Raw genomic sequence first — 23,189 nt, 5'->3', positions numbered from 1 at the left:
TGGTTCAAGCAAGACCTTTCTTCGGCCTGTCTCAGAGGTCGTCCTACTCCTCTCCCCAGGGACTGATTAGGTCTTATTGCTTTGGTTCTTTTCTTAATTCTGTATGTTAAAGGTGGTATCTTCTCAGATACCAGGCGGGGAGTGTTCTGGTCTGGGTTAATCAGAATAAGTTTAGTTCTTTCTTCAGTCACTAGGTGGTGTCTTTTTCTGTTTTAGCATTTTGTGGACCTCATGGTTTGTCATGTGATACATGTAGGTTGCCATAGTGAGCTTCTGTTTACATGTAAGACAGTATGCACATGGTGAAGTGAGCAGTTCAGCATCTGGATTCATCTTGTTTTGAGATAATTTATAGAAGCATCATCTGTAAGTATTGTTTAAAGGAGATGTGTGTGTGTGTGTATGTATATGCACATATTTGTGTAGATGACCAAGTTTACTAAGGGTTATTGATTGTTCAACATCTTGCTATCTTGTGTTAAGATAGGCTAGCTATGTTTGTATATTGCTGATATTAAGCACACTGATTGTGTATTTTATTTTCTTTATTTATTTTAGTTTTACCCTATTTTCATGCTGTCAATTCAAACAGTGGTACGAAATACACTACCGTTCAAAAGTTTGGGGTCACCCAGACAATTTTGTGTTTTCCATGAAAAGTCACACTTTTATTTACCACCATAAGTTGTAAAATGAATAGAAAATATAGTCAAGACATTTTTCTGGCCATTTTGAGCATTTAATCGACCCCACAAATGTGATGCTCCAGAAACTCAATCTGCTCAAAGGAAGGTCAGTTTTATAGCTTCTCTAAAGAGCTAAACTGTTTTCAGCTGTGCTAACATGATTGTACAAAGGTTTTCTAATCATCCATTAGCCTTCTGAGGCAATGAGCAAACACATTGTACCATTAGAACACTGGAGTGATAGTTGCTGGAAATGGGCCTCTATACACCTATGTAGATATTGCACCAAAAACCAGACATTTGCAGCTAGAATAGTCATTTACTACATTAGCAATGTATAGAGTGTATTTCTGATTAGTTTACAGTGATCTTCATTGAAAAGAACAGCACTTTTCTTTCAAAAATAAGGAAATTTCAAAGTGACCCCAAACTTTTGAACGGTAGTGTAAATCCATCATACAACTGACCAGCATGTGAAAGGAGTTATCTGTCTGTCTAGTGGAAGAAGGGGACTCTTTGATGAAGGCAGAACACTCAATGTCCATGTCCAGGATGTTTACTGGTGTGCACTGTGGTGCTCTCCTGTGGAAATTGATCACCAACTCCCTTGTCTTCCTGGTGTTGATGTGGAAGTTGTGATTTCTACACCAGTTGAAAAGTCATTGATGACCCCCCTGTATTCCTGTTCATTCCCCTCTGACACACATCCAACAATGGCTGTATCATCAGAGAACTTCTGGAGCTGGCAGGTGTGTGTGCTATATCTGAAGTCCGAGGTGCACAGGGTAAAGAGGAGGGGGGCTCCTGTGCTGCAGACTCCTACGTCAGACACACAGTCACAAAGTCTGACATACTGTGGTCTGTTAGTGAGGTAGTTGATGGTCCATGCAGCCAGGTGACAGTCAACTCCAGCTCCTTCCAGCTTCCCCCTGAGCAAAGATGGCTGAATCATGTTGAAAGCACTGGAGAAGTAAAAAAAAAACCCATGACCCTCACAGTGCTTCCAGCATCCTCCAGATGTAACAGGGATCTGTGTAGCATGTAGATAACAGCATCCTCCACATTGATGCCTGGTTGGTAGGCAAACTGCAGGGGGTCCAATTCCACACTCACGATGGGTCTGAGTTGGTTGAGGATGATCAACCACCCTGGTCTTCATCAGGTGAGAGGTCAAGGCTACAGGTCTAAAGTGGTTTGGCTCCCTGGGGTACGCAGTCTTTGGAACTGGAACCATGCATGAGGTTTTCCACAGGACAGGAACCCTTTTCAGACTGAGGCTCAGGTTGAAGATGTGCAGAATCACTTCACAGAGCTAGTCTGCAAAGTCCCTCACCAGTCTGGAGCTGATGCCATCAGGACCTGTTTTTGTTCTTCTTGAGCTCCCTTCTCACCTGATCAACTGTTATGGAAAGGCTGCAGGAGGGAGGGGTGATGGTGGCTCTGACTGTAGTAGGTGGGGGGAGGGAGGGAGTGCAAGAGGGGGGTTGAGAGGTATGAGAAGGGTGCAACTGATGTCTGTGATGACCTGGGTGAGGGGGGAGAGGTGTGCCAATAGGGGAGTGATGGGGCACTGATTGGTGTGGGCTCTGGTGGGTGGAGGAGGGAGTGGGTGCAGAATCAAACCTGTTGAAAAACAGGGTCAGTTTGTTTGCCCATTCCAGGTCTCCAGATTCAGGGCCCCTCCCACTGTCTTTGCTGCAGCCAGAGTTGGTTTTCAGGCCCCTCCACACCTCTCTTGTGTTGTTTTGTTGCAGGCGCTCCTCCAGCTTCCTCCTGTAGCACTCCTTGCTCTTTATCTCCCTTTTGAGCTCCTGCACTCTCCTCAGCACCTCTTTGTCCCCAGATCTGACAGCGCTCTTCTTCTCATTCAGCAGGGTTTTCAGGTCAGGAGTCACCCACAGTTTGTTGTTAGAAAAACACTGTACCTTCCTGGTCAGTACAGTGTTCTCCTCACAGAAATTAATGTAGTCTGTGATGCAGTGTGTAAGACTGTCCCCCGTGTGGACTACACAGCACTTCCCAGTCTGAAAACAGTCCCTCAGTGCCATGCTGCTCTCCTCCGGCCATTTTCTCACACACCTAGTGATGGGGGGGGTTGTTTGCCATAGGTATGTAAATGTGGACAATATGAACCAGGTTGTGGTCTGAGTGGCCCAGTGGGGAGAGGGGTGACGAGCTGCATGCACCCTTGATGTTTGCATACAGTAAGTCCAGTGTCTTATTGTCCCTGGTATAGCAGTCAACATATTGAGTGAAAGTGGGGAGAGTGGAGGACAGGGTAGCATAATTAAAGTCCCCTGGGATTAGGAGGAAGGCTTGTGGGTGCGATGTTTGCAGCTGTGATATTACAGTGTGTAAAAGCTCGCAGGCTGCCGCGGCATCAGCCGCCGGTGGGATGTACACCGTTATTGCGATAACGTGCGAGAAGTCCCTTGGGAGGTAGTAAGGCTGAATGTTAACAGCTGGCAGCTCAATGTCCCATGTGCACCACTGCTGTTTAACACTAATGTGCTCTGGGTTACACCATCTCTTGTTCACAAACATTGCTACCCCCCGCCCTTCCTCTTACCAGTCTCATTCGCTCTCCTGTCTGCTCTCACAAGTTGAAAACCATCCAGAGTGATAAGTGAATCTGGAGTGAGTTCATTCAGCCAGGTCTCTGTGAGGCACATGATGCTGCATGCCCAATACTCCCTCTGCAGTCTGGTCAGCACTGTGAGCTCTTCCATTTTATTAGGGAGTGATCTTATATTCCCCATAAATAATAACAGATGATATGGATGGTTTATACTGTCTTTTCCTCTTGCATTGCTTAACTCCAGCTCTGCATCCCCTTGTCCACCTATTTATTTCCATGGTGATCTTGTGTCTCTTCTTGGGGAGTAGCCTTGTGCTGCGCAATTCCATCAGCTGATTGCGGATGTACACAATTAAACCATGACTGAATGACTCTTCCAGTATTGTTGTCAAAAGTCCCAAAACAAGTAAACAACACAAAAGTAGTCTCACCAAAAGCACATCCATACTAGCATGCACATGAGTAAGATTAAGTACTAAGAAGGGTCGGATTAAACACGATAAAAAGAAACAAAAATAGTAAGAAAAGTTAGAGCTGCTGAAACTGGCTGCCACTCATGTGGCACTGGAAGAGATACAACATCCCAGTGGACACTTTCCCACACTTGCTCCCATCTTTGGAACCAGGAGTGTACTGCCATGATGTATGAGGGTGAGTCATCCCACAGGAATAATGATGGCTGATACCCAAGGATGCATTGGAAAGGTGTGAGCTGAGTGGTTGAGTGCTTCATGGAATTTTGGGCATATTCAGCCCAGGGGAGGAATTGCAACCAGTTGTTTTGATACAGAACACCCTTAGGAAGCACCCGATCTCCTGATTGGCACACTTGGCCATTGGACTGTGGATGGTGTTCTGAGGATAGACTCACTGAAACCCCTAGTTTGTCCTTGAACTTAGCCCACACCCTGGAAGTGAACTGGGGGTCCTGTAATACCAGAAGACATGTGAAAAGAGGATTTTGATTTGAAACTGCTGGTTTCAAATGGGGAGGCCAGGCAAGGGGATGAGCTTTAACGCTTTGGAGAACCAGTTACTGACTACCATGATGACTATGTTTTTCTGAGACTTGGATAGATCTGTGATAAAATCTATAGCAGATGGGACCAGGATCTTTGAGGTGTAGGCAGCAGAAAGAGTTTACCCACGGGTGGAGCCTGGGGTGCCTTGGCTTGGGCACAGGTAGAGCAGGAGGAGATGAACTTGTTGATCTCAGATATCATGTTCTCCCACCAATACTTAGTTTGGATGAGCTGATATGCACATTGACGAAAGTTTGTGAACCCTTTAGAATTTTCCATATTTTTGCATAAATATGACCTAAAACATCATCAGATTTTCACACAAGTCCTAAAAGTAGATAAAGAGAACCCAGTTAAACAAATGAGACAAAAATATTATACTTGGTCATTTATTTATTGAGGAAAATGATCCAATATTACATATCTGTGAGTGGCAAAAGTATGTGAACCTTTGCTTTCAATACCTGGTGTGACACCCTTGTGCAGCAATAACTGCAACTAAATGTTTCCGGTAACTGTTGATCAGTCCTGCATACCAGCTTGGAGGAATTTTAGCCCATTCCTCCGTACAGAACAGCTTCAACTCTGGGATGTTGGTGGGTTTCCTCACATAAACTGCTCGCTTTAGGTCCTTCCACCACATTTCAATTGGCTAAAGATCAGGACTTTGACTTGGCCATTCCAAAACATTAACTTTATTCTTGTTTAACCATTCTTTTGTAGAACAACTTGTGTGCTTAGGGTCGTTGTCTTGCTGCATGACCCACCTTCTCTTGAGATTTAGTTTGTGGACAGATGTCTTGACATTTTCCTTTAGAATTCACTGGTATAATTCAGAATTAATTGTTCTATCAATGAATCCTGGCCCAGATGCAGCAAAACAGGCCCAAACCATGATACTACCACCACTGTGTTTCACAGATGGGATAAGGTTCTTATGCTGGAATGCAGTGTTTTTCTTTCTCCAAACATAATGCTTCTCATTTAAACCAAAACGTTTTATTTTGGTCTCATCAATCCACAAAACATTTTTCCAATAGCCTTCTGGCTTGTCAACGTGATCTTTAACAAACTGCAGACGAGCAGCAATATTCTTTTTGGAGAGCAGTGGCTTTCTCCTTGCAACCCTGCCATGCACACCATTGTTGTTCAGTGTTCTCCTGATGGTGGACTCATGAACATTAACATTAGCCAATGTGAGAGGCCTTCAGTTGCTTAGAAGTTACCCTGGGGTTTTTTGTGACCTCGCCGACTAACACGCCTTGCTCTTGGAGTGATCTTTGTTGGTTGAGCACTCCTGGGGAGGGTAACAATGGTCTTCAGTTTCTTCCATTTGTACACAATCTGTCTGACTGTGGATTGGTGGAGTCCAAACTCTTTAGAGATGGTTTTGTAACCCTTTCCAGCTTGATGAGCATCAACAATGCTTTTTCTGAGGTCCTCAGAAATCTCCTTTGTTCGTGCCACGATACACTTCCACAAACGTGTTGTGAAGATCAGACTTTGATAGATCCCAGTTCTTTAAATAAAACAGGGTGCCCATTCACATCTGATTATCATGTGGTTAATTTCATGGTGAAATTAACTGAAAACACCTGATTCTAATTTCACCATCAAATAAACTGCTAATCCTAGAGGTTCACATACTTTTGCCACTCACAGATCATATATTGTGTATATATATATATATATATATATATATATATATATATATATATATATATATATACATACTATTGGATCATTTTCCTCAATAAATAAGTGACCAAGTATAATAATTTTGTCTCATTTGTTTACCTTGGTTCTCTTTATCTACTTTTAGGACTTTTGTGAAAATCTGATGATGTTTTAGGTCATATTTTTGCAGAAATATAGAAAATTCTCAAGGGTTCACAAACTTTCAAGCAGCAAGACAACGCTAAGCACACAAGTCGTTCTACCAAAGAATGGTTAAAGAAGAATAAAGTTAATGTTTTGGAATGGCCAAGTCAAAGTCCTGACCTCAATCCAATCGAAATGTTGTGGAAGGACCTGAAGCGAGCAGTTCATGTGAGGAAACCCATCAACATCCCAGAGTTGAAGCGGAGGAATAGGCTAAAATTCCTCCAAGCCGGTGTACAGGACTGTTCAACAGTTACCGGAAAGGTTTAGTTGCAGTTATTGCTGCACAAGGGGGTCATACCAGATACTGAAAGCAAAGGTTCACATACTTTTGCCACTCACAGATATGTAATATTGGATCATTTTCCTCAATAAATAAATGACCAAGTATACTATTTTTGTCTCATTTGTTTAACTGGGATCTCTTTATCTACTTTTAGGACTTGTGTGAAAATCTGATGATGTTTTAGATCATATTTATGCAGAAATATAGAAAATTCTAAGGGGTTCACAAACTTTCAAGCATCACTATATATATTTTTGTTCTTATGTTAATTTCAGGAAACCCAAAACAAATTAAAACTCGTGCACCAAATTGTTTTTTGATTAAAGATGTATGTTGTGTAATCATTCTGCCACAGAAAAAGAATAGTTCAAAGAAACTTCTCATTATCTCTAGCCGCTTTATCCTGTTCTACAGGGTCGCAGGCAAGCTGGAGCCTATCCCAGCTGACTATGGGCAAAAGGCAGGGTACACCCTGGACAAGTTGCCAGGTCATCACAAGGCTGACACAGACAACCATTCACACTCACGGTCAATTTAGAGTCACCAGTTAACCTAACCTGCATGTCTTTGGACTGTGGGGGAAACCGGAGCAAACCCACGCGGACACGGGGAGAACATGCAAACTCCACACAGAAAGGCCCTCGCTGGCCACGGGGCTCGAACCCGGACCTTCTTGCTGTAAGGCGACAGCACTAACCACTACACCAACGTGCCGCCTCAAAGAAACTTGAAATCCCAATATTGTGAAGACATTCATGTCCATGACGACATTCATGCATAAACTCACCACTCTTTCGCAACTTTTTTTTAAATAAATAAATAAATAAATTAATTAATTTTTGGGGGGTGTTTTCTCTGACCTCTGTAAAGCGACCTTGATTGAGAAAGGCACTATACAAATGTAACTTATAATAATAATAATAATAATTATTATTATTATTATTATTATTATTATTATTATTATTAATGTTTGTGGATGTAAATTTCTGATGGCATCCTGTAAATAGATATTGAATGTTAATTTGATATATCGAGATGAGACCATGGAACAAATCTTAAGTGATCGTGGTCTGGCTTTTGTTTGTGGATTTCAGATATGAGTGTGACTGCAGTGGGACAGGGTTTGCTGGGCCAGTCTGTGAGGAGGAGATTCTTGAGTGTGCATCTGAGCCCTGTCAGCATGGAGCCACATGTAATGAGAGAATTAATCAATACACCTGTCAGTGCTGGCCAGGTAACCTACTGTTTTACATTTTATTAATTATCACAGTCGCTTTATTTGCTGTAGCATTTGGTAAAGTATAAATAATGTCCTCTTTAGGACATTATTTACATGGGGCAACTTTTTGGGCAATGTTCCCGGGCAACGTTGGTGGCAGTGGACAACCAGGTGAGATATGGCAACTAATTAGGGCAACAGACAACTGGCAACAACCAATCAGATATGAGCAAATCTCTTGCCAGTGAGACAGACACTGCAAAGATGGACACTGAAACATTTGCAGTTGTCACTTTTGTCTTGGCTTCAGCCTTTATTTTGCTCAAGTTTCAGTTCTGGAACAAAACTGAATAGATACTCTGGTCAAAAGATAATTTGCCATTATTTTAACATTTAAAAGTCAAAATAACCACATTATTCTGTTAATAATTAACACTTTTTAAATATATTTAAAAATGCTACTAGCCTCAATCACATAATATAACTAATAATGTACATCACATATACATAATGGCAAAAACATAATCATTTAATTTTCATCTCAGCAAAAAAGAAAAAAAGGACATGGACTAGGAGATGGCTGCTGAGGAGGAAAAGAGGGTGACAGAGTTCCTGAAAGGCCTTCTTTTTTAGATCCTGAAGTTTATACTGTTTCACCCTTGGGTTCCACAAGTAGTCGTGCTCTATGTGAATTAGATCAGATAATAAGTTAGACAATCTCTATTACAACTCATAAAAAAATCATGGCCTGCCCATCACTTTTAACTTGACTCAAGAGAGCTAACGTTATCCCTACGTAGCTACCAATAACTTTCAGCTATGTTAGCAAAAAACACAGGCAGTTAGCCAAATCCCATTCGGTCTCTCTGGACCAGTGGCTAGCTAATGGCAGTTTACATCCATCCATCCATCCATTATCTGTAGCCACTTATCCTGTGCAGGGTCACAGGCAAGCTGGAGCCTCTCCCAGCTGACTATGGGCAAGAGGCGGGGTACACTCTGGACAAGTCGCCAGGTCATCACATAGAGAGAAACAACCATTCACTCCCACATTCATACCTACGGTCAATTTAGAGCCACCAATTAGCCTAACCTACATGTCTTTGGACTGTGGGGGGAAACCGGAGCACCCAGAGGAAACCCACACAGACATGGGGAGTGCATGCAAACTCCACACAGAAAGGCCCTCGTCAGCCACTGGGCTCAAACCCAGGACCTTCTTGCTGTGAAGCGACAATGCTAACCATTACACCACTGTGCCACCCCTTGGCAGTTTACACTTAGCTGAAAGAAAATCAATGTCTTAATTACAACCTGAGCACAAAAAAAATAGATGTCTGTTGGTTTTCTAAGCATTTGATGAGGTAAATTCACCACTTTGGGTTTACACATAACAACTTACCAGCATAAAAAGATATAAGTTGTCTTCGTTTTTCTTCACTCCACCGCCGGAAACGCTGCTGTCTTTGTTGAAAATTTCAGAAGCTCTCAGGTGGTTATGTGATTCGCTGCTTGCACTCTGATTGGATGATCTTAAAAAGTTGCCCAAAATAATCAAAATCATTCAGATAGAAATTATGTTGCACAAATCTCAATGGGAAAGTATCAAAGCACAATTGCCCAGCAACATTGCTTGGCAACGTTGCCCAAAAAGTTGCCCTGTGTATCATCACCTTTAGTTAATTTTTACAGTCATGGAAAAAAAGCATACCCTCTGTCAGTTCCCTGTTTTTTATTTATCAGGGCCTAAATAGCAATTGGGCAGCACGGTGGTGTAGTGGTTAGCGCTGTCGCCTCACAGCAAGAAGGTCCGGGCTCGAGCCTTGTGGCTGGCGAGGGCCTTTCTGTGCGGAGTTTGCATGTTCTCCCCGTGTCCGCGTGGGTTTCCTCCAGGTGCTGCGGTTTCCCCCACAGTCCAAAGACATGCAGGTTAGGTTAACTGGTGACTCTAAAATTGACTGTAGGTGTGAATGTGAGTGTGAATGGTTGTCTGTGTCTATGTGTCAGCCCTGTGATGACCTGGCGACTTGTCCAGGGTGTACCCCGCCTTTCGCCCGTAGTCAGCTGGGATAGGCTCCAGCTTGCCTGCGACCCTGTAGAACAGGATAAAGCGGCTAGAGATAATGAGATGAGATGAGATGAAATAGTAATTGTGTGTTCCTCATCAACTTCTATAAACAAACAAATAATTGACAAAAAAAAACCCAAAAGAGATTTCATTCATCCATTATCTATGTCAGGGAAGCTGGAGCCAATCCCAGCTGACTTCGGGTGAGAGGCGGGGTACACCCTGCACAGGTCACCAAGGCTAATGTAGAGATGAACAATCATTCACATTCACACCTATGGTCAATTTAGAGTAGGCAGTTGACCTAGTCCACATATTTTTGGACTGTGGGAGGAAACTGGAGCAGCAGGAGGAAACCCACGCATGCCCAGGAAGAAAGTGCAAACGCCGCACAGAAAGGCCCCAGTCAGCTACGAGATTTAAACCTAGAACCTTTTTCTCTGAGGTGACCGTGCCACTGCACCACTGTACTGCCCAAGATATTTCAATATTTATTCTTTTTTTCTCCAAAAAGTAAACCAACATTTGGAAACAGGGTGGGGAAAAAATAAGTACACCCTATAATTCTGTAACATGTAGAACCACTTTTAGCAACAGTAACTTGAATTAAACCTTTCTGTAGGAGTTTATTAGTCTCTCGCAAAATTTTCTTTCCAGAAATTTTGGCCTACACTTCTTTGCAGCATTACTGCATTTCATTGATGTGTGAAGCATTAATTTATGCATAGCTATCTTAATATCCTGCCAAAGCATCTCAATATAGTTGAGGTCTGCATTTTGACTTGACCATTCAAAACACCTTGTTTTTGTTTTTATTTTTTTGTTTTAGCCATTCAGATTTTGAATTGCTGGTGTGCCTGGGATCATTGCCATATTGCATATCCCAAATTTAGATCTGGCTTAAACTACTGGACAGATGGCCTCACATTTGTCTCAAGGATATTCTTGTACAGTATATATTCTGAATATTCTGTATTCTGGTACATTGTCTCAATGATTAAAAGTTTTCCAGGTCCTGTGGCTGCAAAACAAGCCCAAATCATGCGTGGCAGTTGGTATGAGGTGTTTTTGGTGATATGCTGTGTTGGATTTTTGTTAACTATTGCACTGTGCATGATAACCAAACATCTCCACCTTGGTGTCATCAGCCCAAAGAATATTGTTTTAGAACTTTTCTGGTTTGTTCAGATGCTGCTATATATTATTTTTCGAGAGAAGGGGCTTTTTCCTAGTCACATATGGCTTCCATGAAAGCCATACTTGTTCAGAGTTTTGCTGAGTGTGCTGTCATCAACACAAACATTCAACTTGCTGACAGAGCCCTGTACATCACATGATGTAGCTTTTGAGGATTTTCTTAATATGTCTGAGCATGTTTGTTTGTAGAATTTGATGATGACCACGCACTTGTTATTTAGGTTCTGATAAAGAAAAACGTAGACTTGAAGGCGGTGTACTTTCTTTTTCCTATGACTATAATTGTCTAAAATGTGAGCATTTTGACATAAACTAGTGGCAGCTGACAGCATCATGACATCACACATGGCTTCTTCTGAGTTGGCAACAAAAGGTGCTTTCAGACCAGATGAACTTTTTCATAGTTCTTAGAACTGCTGGAGAAAGTACACTCCTTTTTGTATGTCTGCACTGCAGGAAATGAAGATGATCATAGTTCTTAGAATACCATTTTGAGGGACTTATCCTGAACTTCTACTACAGGGTAGGTGTACTTATTGAGATTTAGTGGGGCCAGCTGTTCTTATTGAGATGTCCCCACCATGCTATAGCTTTTAGCATTCTACAAGGATTAGTTAAAAAAAAAAAAGTGGTGGGACTGCCTCTATATTTGCTGACACTTTGAACTGTAGAAATATCCCTATTGGTGATTTTTGTGCCTTTGAAAATGTTTGTGCCCATGCTATACTGTTAAAACCCTAACCCCCTGTGCTTGTTATAAGAATATATAGAACCCAAACAGTTCATTGAAGTCTATATTCAGTACCAATTATGACAACATTATAATCCTAGGCGATTTTAGAACTCGACGGCCTTTCAATTTCATAAAATCTGTGAAATTTAGTTCCCTCTAAAATTGGTCATTGTGATCTATGTTTATTTCTGTAATATCTAAAAAAAACCCAGGCCATTCTGTGGCTGGGAAGTTATTTAATTTGAGGGAATTCTCAAGCAAATAATGTGCATGAAATTGCTCCTTTCGCGCAGTCAAGCAGAGGAAGTCCATGTGCGCATGCACATGCTTACCTTCGTCTTCTTCTTTTTCTTCATCTTTAGGGTTTTATGGCAGCTGGCATCCAGTATTGCATTACTGCCATCTACAGGTTTATCTTGACTGTGCATGGACAGTTACTTCATTCTGTCACTAAATGAACAGCTGATCACACCGAGGTGCTTGCTGACCGCCGATATTTATTAGTTTGGTCCTGCATTTTCTTTCCTTCACAACATAACGTCTTTTCTTCTCGCTTTCTGTTACTGTAGTTGGTCTTTCCAGTTTCATTTGCATCCTCCATTGTTCTCTCATGTTTCAAATTTGTATCCCACAATGCATTGGTTGAATGGGGAAAGCCCACCACATGATACATGACATAGTATCTTGGATTGTGTCATAGTGAAGCAAGAAAAAATAGCTGAGAATTTAGTGCCACGTTAAAAAAATAAAAATTTTAAAATTTAAAAAACCGGAATAAAATTGGAAGCCTGTGATTCTAATTCAGTAGCTTTCAGTCCACTAAACAAAAATAATTGGATGTCAGGGAAAATTCTTTTTATGACCTAAACTTGAAAAATCTGAAAGGCAGTCTACTTTTAACCCTTTGGGGTCAAGAGCTTCGCTCTTCTCCTGTCACAGACCGGCGCTTGACCACACCCCTGCTGCCACATACCCCCACCGCCCGACTCAGGCCGGGCAGCCGTCCGGCCTGCAGCTGACTCCCCCCCCCTTGACGGGAGAGAAAGTCCGCCACAACCATCTGCGCCCCCAGCGTGTGGATCACCTTGAAATTAAAGGGTTGGAGTGCCAGATACCAACGGGTGATCCGCTCGTTGGCATCCTTCATGCGGTGGAGCCACTGGAGGGGCGCATGGTCTGACCAGAGGGTGAAAGGGCGTCCCAGCAGGTAGTAGCGGAGGGCGAGGACCGCCCACTTGATCGCGAGGCACTCCTTTTCTATCGTGCTGTAGTGCCCCTCACATACCGACAGCTTTCTGCTGATGTACAGCACGGGACGATCCTCCCCCTCCACCTCCTGGGACAACACGGCCCCCAGCCCTCTGTCCGACGCATCCGTCTGTAACATAAAAGGGAGAAAGAAGTCAGGGGAGTGTAATAGTGGCCCCCCGCACAGTGCAGCCTTTACCTCAGAGAAAGCCCGCTGGCATTGCTCTGTCCACTGGACCGGATCTGGTGCCCCCTTTTTAGTGAGATCAGTCAGCGGGCTGGTGACATCCGAATAATTGGGTATAAACCTACGATAGTAGCCAGCCAGCCCCAGGAACTGTCTCACCCACTTTTTGGTCTTGGGCCTCGGGCAGGCCGCAATTGCTGCTGTCTTGTTAATTTGGGGACGCACCTGCCCGTTGCCCAAGTGGAAGCCCAGATACCGACACTTCCACCCGCCCAATCGCACACTTCTTTGGGTTGGCTGTGAGACCCGCTCGCCTCAGCGACTTAAGGACGGCCCTCAGGTGTTGTAAGTGCCGCTGCCAGTCATTACTATAAATAATGATATCGTCAAGGTATGTGGCCGCATAGGTGGCATGGGGGCAGAGGACCCTGTCCATCAGCCGCTGAAACGTAGCGGGCGCCCCAAACAGCCCAAAAGGAAGTGTGACAAACTGGTGTAAGCCGAACGGTGTGGAAAAGGCCGTTTTTTCTCAGGATAATGGAGTCAAGGGGATCTGCCAATAACCCTTTGTCAAATCCAGTGTCGAGTAAAAGCGAGCCGTGCCTAGCTGATCGAACAACTCATCAATACGAGGCATTGGGTACGCATCGAATTTAGACACCGCGTTGACTTTTCTGTAGTCCACACAGAACCGGACTGACCCATCGGCCTTGGGAACCAAGACCACTGGGCTGCTCCAGTCGCTGTGGGACTCCTCGACGATGCCCATCTCGAGCATGGCCTCGAGTTCTTCCCGAACCACTTTTTTCTTGTGTTCAGGCAGCCTGTAAGGGCAGCTATGCACTACCACCCCTGGGGGCGTCTCAATGTGGTGCTCTATGAGGTCTGTGCGGCCGGGCAGGAGCGAGAACACGTCCGAAAACTCGGTCTGCAACTGGGCGACCTCCCTGAGTTGGGTCGGGGAGAGGTAGTCTCCACAGGGGACCGGAGAGGTATGCGATGCCAATGCGCCCTTTTGAACCTCTGGCCCCAGTTCCGCCTTCTCCGGAACCACCGACACCAATGCTACAGGGACCTCCTCGTTCCAGAATTTGAGTAGATTGAGGTGGTAAATCTGTAGCACCCCACCCCTGTCCGTTCGCCTCACCTCATAGTCGATGTCCCCGACTCGCCGTGTGACCTCAAAGGGTCCTTGCCACTTGGCGATCAATTTGGAGCTCGATGTGGGCAACAGTACGAGTACTTTATCTCCCAGTGAGAACTCCCTAAGGTGCGTACCCCTGTCGTACAGGCGGGTTTGCCGTTCTTGGGCCTGCCGCAAATTCTCCTGGGTTAGGTGTGTGAGCGTGTGGAGTTTTGCGCGCAGGTCAATAACGTACTGAATTTAATTTTTACTTGGTGAAGGTCGTCCTCCCAATTTTCTCGCAGCACATCTAAAATGCCGCGCGGCTTACACCCGTATAACAATTCAAACGGGGAGAACCTCGTGGAGGCTTGGGGGACCTCTCGCACTGCAAATAACAAGGGTTCGAGCCATTTATCCCAGTTACGTGCATCCTCACTTACGAATTTTTTAATTATATTCTTGAGGGTGCAATTGAACCGTTCAACTAAACCGTCCATTTGTGGGTGATAAATGCTGGTGCGGATCGGCTTAATACCTAATAGCCCATACAGTTCGCTCAGTGTTCGTGACATAAACGAGGTGCCTTGGTCAGTCAGAATCTCTTTCGGGATTCCAACTCGGGAGATGGCGCGGAAGAGTGCCTCCGCAAGACTGCGTGCTGAGATATTGCGAAGAGACACCGCTTCCGGGTATCGCGTTGCATAGTCCACCAGAACTAATATAAAGCGGTACTCTCGTGTTGACCGATCTAATGGCCCGACGAGATCCATCCCAATTCTTTCGAATGGGGTCTCGATTAATGGTAGGGGGCGCAAAGGCGCTCTTGGAATGGCCGCTGGATTTACTAACTGGCATTCGCGGCACGCCGTACACCACCTGCGGACATCGCCGCGAATCCCCGGCCGATAGAATCGGGCCATTATTCGGGCTAGTGTCTTATCCTGCCCTAAGTGTCTAGCCATGGGATTAAAGTGAGCCGCCTGGAATACCAATTCCCAGAGGCTTTTTGGAATCAAAAGCTGGGTGATTTGCTCTTTCATCTGAGTGTCCTGCATCACTCTGTATAACCTATCTTTCATAATAGAAAAATAGGGGAAGGACAGGGTGGCGTTCGGCAGGAGCGTTTGACCACTGATTACTCTCACTTGGTCAAACGCATGCTGCAGAGTCTCGTCTCGCGACTGCTCTAACGGGAAATCTGCAAGGGATTCCTCGAGAGAGGGAGGAGGAGCCTGTGGCTCCTCACTCTGATGTGGAGATGACGTAGACGGCTCTGCAACAGGTGCTCCCGCCAAAGCGACACTGGGACCTCCCCCTGCTGACCTATGGCAGGACCCACTCTTCACTAGATGACTCTTCAACTCCCCAAATCCCGGCCAATCAGTCCCCAAAATTATCGAGTGGGTGAGGCGAGGATTAACCGCCGCCTTTACTATAAATTTTTCCCCTCGGAACAAAATGTGGACCAACACCAACGGGTAGCTGTGAACATCCCCGTGCACACACAAGACCTTCACCCCCTGTGCTCCCCCCAATGCCTCGTCTTGCACCAGGCTTTGGTGGATTGAGGTCTGATTACAGCCGGAGTCCACCAAATCCTGATATGTATCCCCTTGGATACTCACCGGTATGCGATACTCTCTGGCCTGATCGAGGGCAGCTCCTGGCGCGTCGGGGATCCGAACCACCGCGCCCACTCCCATTGCTGAACATTGCTGTTGGAGGTGGCCCGGCTCCCCGCAGTGCCAGCAAACCGGCCCGGGCTTCCTCTCTGCACCGGTGCCCTGGGGCTCACTCACCTGAGGGGGGGAAGAGACAGACACGGGAAAAACGGGAGGACACCGCGGGTGCGACGGGACGGCTGGGGTGGGGCCGGCCCCCGCCTCCGCGGTGGGGGAACGGGGCGAGGATGAAACAGAGGGGGAGAGAGAGAGAGGAGAGGAGAGAAGAGGATGTCCGCTGTCCTGCTGTCGGAACAGCCACCAAATGATCCTCCGCCAACTCGATGGCCTGATCCAGCGACGCCGGGCGGTGGCACTGGACCCACTCCGCGGTTCCCTCTGGCAGGCGGCCGATGAACTGCTCCAGCACCACCTGATCGAGGATCCCTTCGGCGTCGCCGTTGTTGGCTTTCAACCACCGCCAACAGGCATCCCGGAGCTGCTGGCCAAACGCAAACGGCCGGCCGACTTCCTCCAGCCTCAGAGCACGGAAACGCTGACGTTGTTGTTCAGGGGTGCGCCCCACCCGCTGGAGGACGGCCCGGCGAAGGTCCACGTAGGCCAGCCGGCGGTCGGCAGGGAGCTGTAGCGTGGCCAGCTGCGCCTCTCCCGTTAGCAGGGGGAGAAGGCGCGCCGCGCGCTGCTCCATTGGCCACCCCGAGGTCTCCGCGACTTGCTCGAAGAGCGTGATGAATGCCTCGGGGTCGTCCTGCGGACCCATCTTGGTGAGGGGGGACGGGCCCGCGGTGGGAGCGCTGGTGGACCCCACCGACGCGAGGAGGTGCCGGAATGCCTGACGATCTTCTTGCTGCGCCAGCACCAGGGCCTCGAACCGGCGCTCTTGCTCCTTCCGGAGGGTGATTAGCGCCTGGTGCTGGCTCTGCTGGGCCGTGGCGAGGGCGTGGACCAGGTCCGCGAAGGGGGAGGACTCCATGGGGCTGTTCTTTTCCTGTGCTCCATCCCGGGTTTCAGCACCACTGTAGCAGTTCGTAGGAGGGGGAGGAGCACAGAAAGACGGCAGGCCAGAATATAGTTCCATAATTGTATTTATTTGTTCTTTCCAGACACAAATATATTTCAGTCCCACAGAACACACCAGTTGGCTGGTTCAAGAGAGAGCTGCCTTCCTCTGCTCTCTCTCTCTTTATATAGGGCGCGGTCACTGGGAAGACACACAAACACAGGTTAATTGACATCAGGTGTAGTGATTCTGCCACTTACCTTCCCTGACTCTGCCCTCTTGTCACAGACCGGCGCTTGACCACGCCCCCGCTGCCACAGTCATGTATTTAAATAAATATCTTCACAAGTTTTTATCATTCAAGCAAAACAAAAACTTTGTACTTTACACTTTCCTATATGCCCACTGCCAAATAATATTATATTTTTTAAATATAACTTTCAACCAGGGCGGCACGGTGGTGTAGTGGTTAGCGCTTTCGCCTCACAGCAAGGAGGTCCGGGTTCGAGCCCTGTGGCCGGCGAGGGCCTTTCTGTGCGGAGTTTGCATGTTCTCCCCGTGTCCACGTGGGTTTCCTCCGGGTGCTCCGGTTTCCCCCACAGTCCAAAGACATGCAGGTTAGGTTAACTGGTGACTCTAAATTGACTGTAGGTGTGTATGTGAGTGTGAATGGTTGTCTGTGTCTATGTGCCAGCCCTGTGATGACCTGGCGACTTGTCCAGGGTGTACCCCGCCTTTCGCCCGTAGTCAGCTGGGATAGGCTCCAGCTTGCCTGCGACCCTGTAGAACAGGATAAAGCGGCTAGAGATAATGAGATGAGATGAGACTTTCAAGCAGTTTTTCCATAAAGTCATAGAAGACCTGTACAGGTCATTGTCTGTAGCTGTTTCTCCCTTTACTCCAGTTCAGTTTATTAAGAAAGCCACCAGTACGTTCACCTTTACTCCAGTCACAGAGTAATTGGTCATGGACCAACTGACAAAACTTAAAGCTAAGAAGGCAACAGGGTTTGATAACATTGATGACAAGCTGCTGAAAGTGCAGGGCTCAAAATTCTTTTTTTTTTTCACCAGCCAGACTAGTTACCTTCCAAAGTAACTAGCCAAACAGAAAATCAACTAGCCAAAATTTGTTCATGTATGAATTTTACTTCTGTCAAAAATAACGCAAAAGAGAGTAGTTACCATTGTTCATGACTAATGTGCATTTATTTCAAGACCCGAGTATTTTGATACTGTTGTTAAATACATAAATGAGAACAACATAGAGCACCATAATATAATATCAACAAATAATAATATATTGGAAAACTTGGCAACTTGGTGTATGAGTATTGAAAGCAAATATACTTACTATCATGACTATAGCACCCAAAATATGTCCAACATGCTTTCTGTATTTAACCATTTATGAGAGAGAAAGCATTAGGAGCTTCATATTGACTAGGAATCAACTTGAAAAAAATTAATTATTCCATAAAAATCGTATCGCAGCCAAGGCCTACCCTGCTCCCACGTTTGCTTATAAGTCCTTTGTCGTTTCTCCTCTTCAGACTGAGGTCGCTTTGTCCCCGTCTCTGGCGGTTTCTGTACACCTTTCACAAAATTCCACATCGCAACATAGCTTTGGCAGATGTAGATGTAAACAACAAAAACACGTGTTTAAATGGGCGATAATGTGGCCACATCTATTGAATTTGATAACGTGATGTGGCAGCGGGGGCGTGGCCAAGCGTCGGTCTGTGAATGGAGGGCGGAGTCAGGGAAGGTACGGTAAGTGGTGGAATCATTGCACCTGATGGGGATTAACCTGTGTTTGTGTATCTTTCCCCAGTGACTGCGCCCTTTAAAAGGAGAGGAGAGCAGAGAAAGGTAGCTCTCTCTCCCCAACCAGAACACGTGTGTGTGTGTGTGCGCGCGCGCACGGGAAGTGATAAAAGGCTGAAAAGCTAGCAATAAATAGTTAATTGAGAACTCAGTTCTGGCCTGCCGTGCTTCTGTGCTCCACCCACCTGGTCCAATACTACACGTGATTACCGCGATATTCAACGAGATGCGTTATATGCATGCGCAGTAGTGAAAAAACCGACAGCCTGACTCATACACGATATGATTCGGAATTCTTCGGTAGTTTCCGTCCTGCCGATAAACACATCGATTAACACAGACACGGCACACGCTTAATATGTGGTGGCTTTAGTTGACGGTGTGTCTAAATCTTCGCTTCATATATATTTTTTATTTTCAACTAGCCAGCTGGGCTGGCTAGTGACAGGAATTACCTGCCAAATGAAAAGTTAAGTCGCCTCGGGCAACCGGACCACCGCAAATTTTGAGCCCTGAAGTGGGAGCGCAAATTCTTGCGCCACCCCTTGCTAAGCTGCTAAACAAATCTTTGAGTTTGGGAATATTCCCGACTAAGTGGAAGTCTGCCAAAATCATCCCCATATACAAAAAGGGAGACAAATCAAACCCTGGAAACTACCGTCCTGTGTCTATACTGTCAGGTGTGTCCGAAATATTAGAAAGAGCGGTTCATAATCAGCTATACGAATACCTGGACTAAAACCAGCTCCTTACACAATTCCAGTCTGGTTTCAGGAAGCTTCATTCCTGTGAATCTGCTCTTCACTTGGTAGTAGAAGACTGGATTCAGTCCATTGACATACAACAACAAAATGGTGTGGTTTTCTGTGATTTATCTAGAGCTTTTGATACGCTCGACCACGACATAATGTTGCTTAAACTCAGAGCCTACGGCGTGAATGACTTAGCCTGTAAATGGTTAAAGTCTTACCTGACTGAAAGATTACAATCCACATGCCTTAACTCTGTTTTATCTACAACATCAACTGTAACTTGCAGTGTACCACAGGGATTGATTCTTGGTCCACTTCTTTTCATTTTATATATCAATGATCTACCAAACTGTATCCAGGCATGCAAGGTGGCAATGTATACAGATGATACCATTATTTACTTTTCAGATCGCAACATTCAGACAATCAAACAGACCATTCAGCAAGACTCCGTTAGACTTGTGCAGTGGTTCACTCCAAACAAGCTTTCATTGAATCCGTCTAAGTGTAAAGCCATGCTAGTAGGGTCACCCAGGGCTAAGGCCGTAAAAAGCCACTTACACCTGTGGTGGACTTCTCACTATCTCCATGTTATCAAGAAACTGTCACAGGCCATCGGTATCATGAAATGTATAAACCTGTACCTGAACAGACAGGCATTGTTCACAATCTACACAGCACTGTTCCTCCCTCACATTCAGTACTGCAGTACAGTATGGGACCAGGGAGGTAAGGGGTACCTTGAAAAATTGCAGAAACTTCAAAACAGAGCTGGCAGAGTAATACTAGGATGTGATTACTACACCCCCTCTGCCACTGTCCTCGGCATTTTAGGCTGGGCATCGGTAGCTGATATACAAAAAAGGAATAAGGCAACACTAGTATACAAGGCCCTTAATGGTTTGTCCCCTCCACACATTTCAGATTTGTTCACCCAGCTAGTTAACATACATACACACAACACTCGCCTCAGAACACAAGGAGGTCTTCAATTGCCCAACGCTCGCCTGCAGCAGACACAGAGAGCTTTCTCTTTCTCTGGGGCGGCACTGTGAAACACACTGCTGTTCCAGTTAACATCTGCCAGCTCCCTTTCAGCCTTTAAATGCATATATAAACAAGAGGTCTGATGTAAATATTGTAATAACAATATGCAAACTCCTTTAAGCTTTGTTCGTATTCTTTGGGAAAGCTTCACTTTGTGTTGTTTATCTGTTTAGTTATTTATGATTTACTTATTGTAACGTTATATTATGTGATTATCAATTGCCATTTACCGTATAACCTCTAATGAACGCCCCCGGGGGCGTTACATTTTTCAAAAGGGGGGCGTTTATTAGGGGTAAAAAATCACAGTTGATCGAATTTTTCAAACCCTAACATAACTGCCCTACTTATTTTCCCTAACTTTCATACGTTTTCTAGGTGAAAAGTCGTCGAATTAAGTGATTTTAAAAATTGATTTTTTTATTATTTGGGGCGCTTACTGGAGTGCATATGGTAATGCAGGTGTTCATTCGGCGAGGAAACAGCCCAGATATAGCTTGCGTGTCAGCTGGCTTGACACCTTTGATCTTTTCGCCGACCACTGTTACGTCACTCACTTTGCATAAAGCTCCCTTTTTGCAGAAGTCACGCACCTCCCAGATGATTTGATCCGATCATTCTGTTTCTAATCGTAAAGATGGACACACGTGTTGAAAAACACAAATCCTACACTGCGAGTTTTAAGCTAAAAGTCGTAAAAACGGCAGAGGAGAAAGGAAAGCACTTTGCTTCTAAACTCTACAAGATCGATCATAAACGAGTCCGTGAATGGTGCCAACAAAAACGCAAAATTGAAACTTTGGCAGCTGGGCAGAAAAAGGCTAGTGGTGCAGGTCGGCCTCTGCTGTCACAGAGATTGTTTTATCAGAGTCAGAGCAGGAGGTTGGCAGCAGTGATTCAGAGCAGGCATCAATGGATTGTGATAGCCCAGGACATTGAATTCGTATTCTATTTGGATACTGGACTTGGATAGAAAACCTGGGGTATGTAAAACTGTTCAGACTGTTAGTTTTTTTAATTTTGAATTATTCTTTTTCTGAAATATGGGGGGGCGTTAATTAGGGAGGGGGCGTTCATTAGAGGTTATACGGTATTTTATATGTGCAGTATATTTCATGTTATGACTTCATATTTTTATTTACTATTGTATATTTTCTTATTTCTTAATGGTCGCCCACCAGGGCTCATTGAAAAACGCCTAAAGGCGATATGTACCCCCTGGTAAAATAAATAAACTGAAACTGAAATGACCTAAATTAGATGAAACATAAAACTTGTCACCTTACTCAACTTTTAGAGTTGGAGCACTGAGCGCCCACTTACGAATTCATAAAAGACTATTCACATGGTAAAAAGTCATGATAATCACTTTCACTATTTTAGTTTCGATTAGTTTCTCTTTCACGGTGGGAACGTCCACCATAAACAGGATAAAATCTGTCAGCCATAATTTAGGCTATTTGGAGGTAAAACTTGTTGCGAGATGGTACCCGGATTTTATGCGCTTCAGATGATTCAGGACAGCGATTCAATTTCAGGACGGCAAATCAATTCATGATTCAATTCATGATTCAGGACAGCGATTCAGTTCAATCTTGAGAACTTTGACGCTGATGTGAGCGGTGCCCTTTTTTTTTTTACTTTGACTCGATCCAGCCGAAGATTAACTCAAGTAAGTGTAAATATTTCTTCTATTTATTATGAGCAGATCGGTTGATATCTGTGCACATGTTGTGCATACACAGGTAAAATGACTGAGCAATTTTTCCAGAGTTAAAAGTATTTTCCTCAAATTTAATTTAGCTCTATTTTGAGTATAGAAAGCAAAATTTGGAGTTGGAGCTAAATTACAGAGTAGTTGTGTAACAGAGTAACAGAGTTTGTTGTGGCTCTGAACTGAGTAAAATAGTATAAGAGTTAATTTCAAGACGCATTGAATAGTCAAATACCAAAATAAAGTCAAATAACAGATAAATGAAGCTGTTGTAAAAAGCAGTTTTAGAACTGTCTTGGAATGTGTGAAAAAACATTACCTTACCCATTGTGCCGAACCGTTTTGATCACTTTTACACTTCTCATTAATTACTCCTCCCACTGCCAACCCTTTATCCCAAAATAATAAGGACATACATTTTTTGATGGCCAGTTAATTGTCCAAATCAACTACACGGATTTAAGTTTTTGTGCTTGATTCATTCCTAAGACTGAACAGAATCACCTCAAGTGATCAAAATGGTTCGTCACAATGGGTAAGGTAATGTTTTTTTCACACATTCCAACATGCTTCTAAAACTGCTTTTTACAATATCTTCATTTATCTGTGATTTTTTTATAAAGTACAATCACGACATACATAGGGCAGCACGGTGGTGTAGTGGTTAGCACTGTCAGCTCCCAGCAAGAAGGTTCTGGGTTCAAGCCTAGCGGCCAACGGGGGCCTTTCTGTGTGGAGTTTGCATGTTCTCCCCGTGTCTGCGTGAGTTTCCTCTGGGTGCTCCGGTTTCCCCCACAGTCCAAAGACATGCAGGTTAGGCTAATTGGTGGCTCTAAATTGACCTTAGACACCTATGTGAGTGCGAACGGTTGTTTGTCTCTATGTATCAGCCCTGCGATGATCTGGCGACTTGTCCAGGGTGTACCCAACCTCTCAC

At 44.8% G+C, this 23,189-nt stretch overlaps 1 protein-coding gene across 1 annotated transcript in view; it reads left to right on the top strand.

Annotated features, from left to right (window-relative positions):
- crb2b (crumbs cell polarity complex component 2b) overlaps positions 1–23,189 on the top strand; it is a 179,266-nt gene that overhangs the window by 53,259 nt on the left and 102,818 nt on the right. Inside the window, exon 4 of the mRNA XM_060932713.1 lies at positions 7,548–7,687. Coding sequence (XP_060788696.1) covers positions 7,548–7,687 — 140 coding nt within the window. The remainder of the gene's footprint in view (positions 1–7,547; positions 7,688–23,189) is intronic.

This window comes from Neoarius graeffei, chromosome 10 (genome assembly GCF_027579695.1).
Source record: "Neoarius graeffei isolate fNeoGra1 chromosome 10, fNeoGra1.pri, whole genome shotgun sequence".
Lineage (NCBI taxonomy): Eukaryota > Metazoa > Chordata > Actinopteri > Siluriformes > Ariidae > Neoarius > Neoarius graeffei.
Note: the sequence above shows the minus strand (reverse complement) of the source record. Positions and strands in the feature narration are given on the sequence as shown.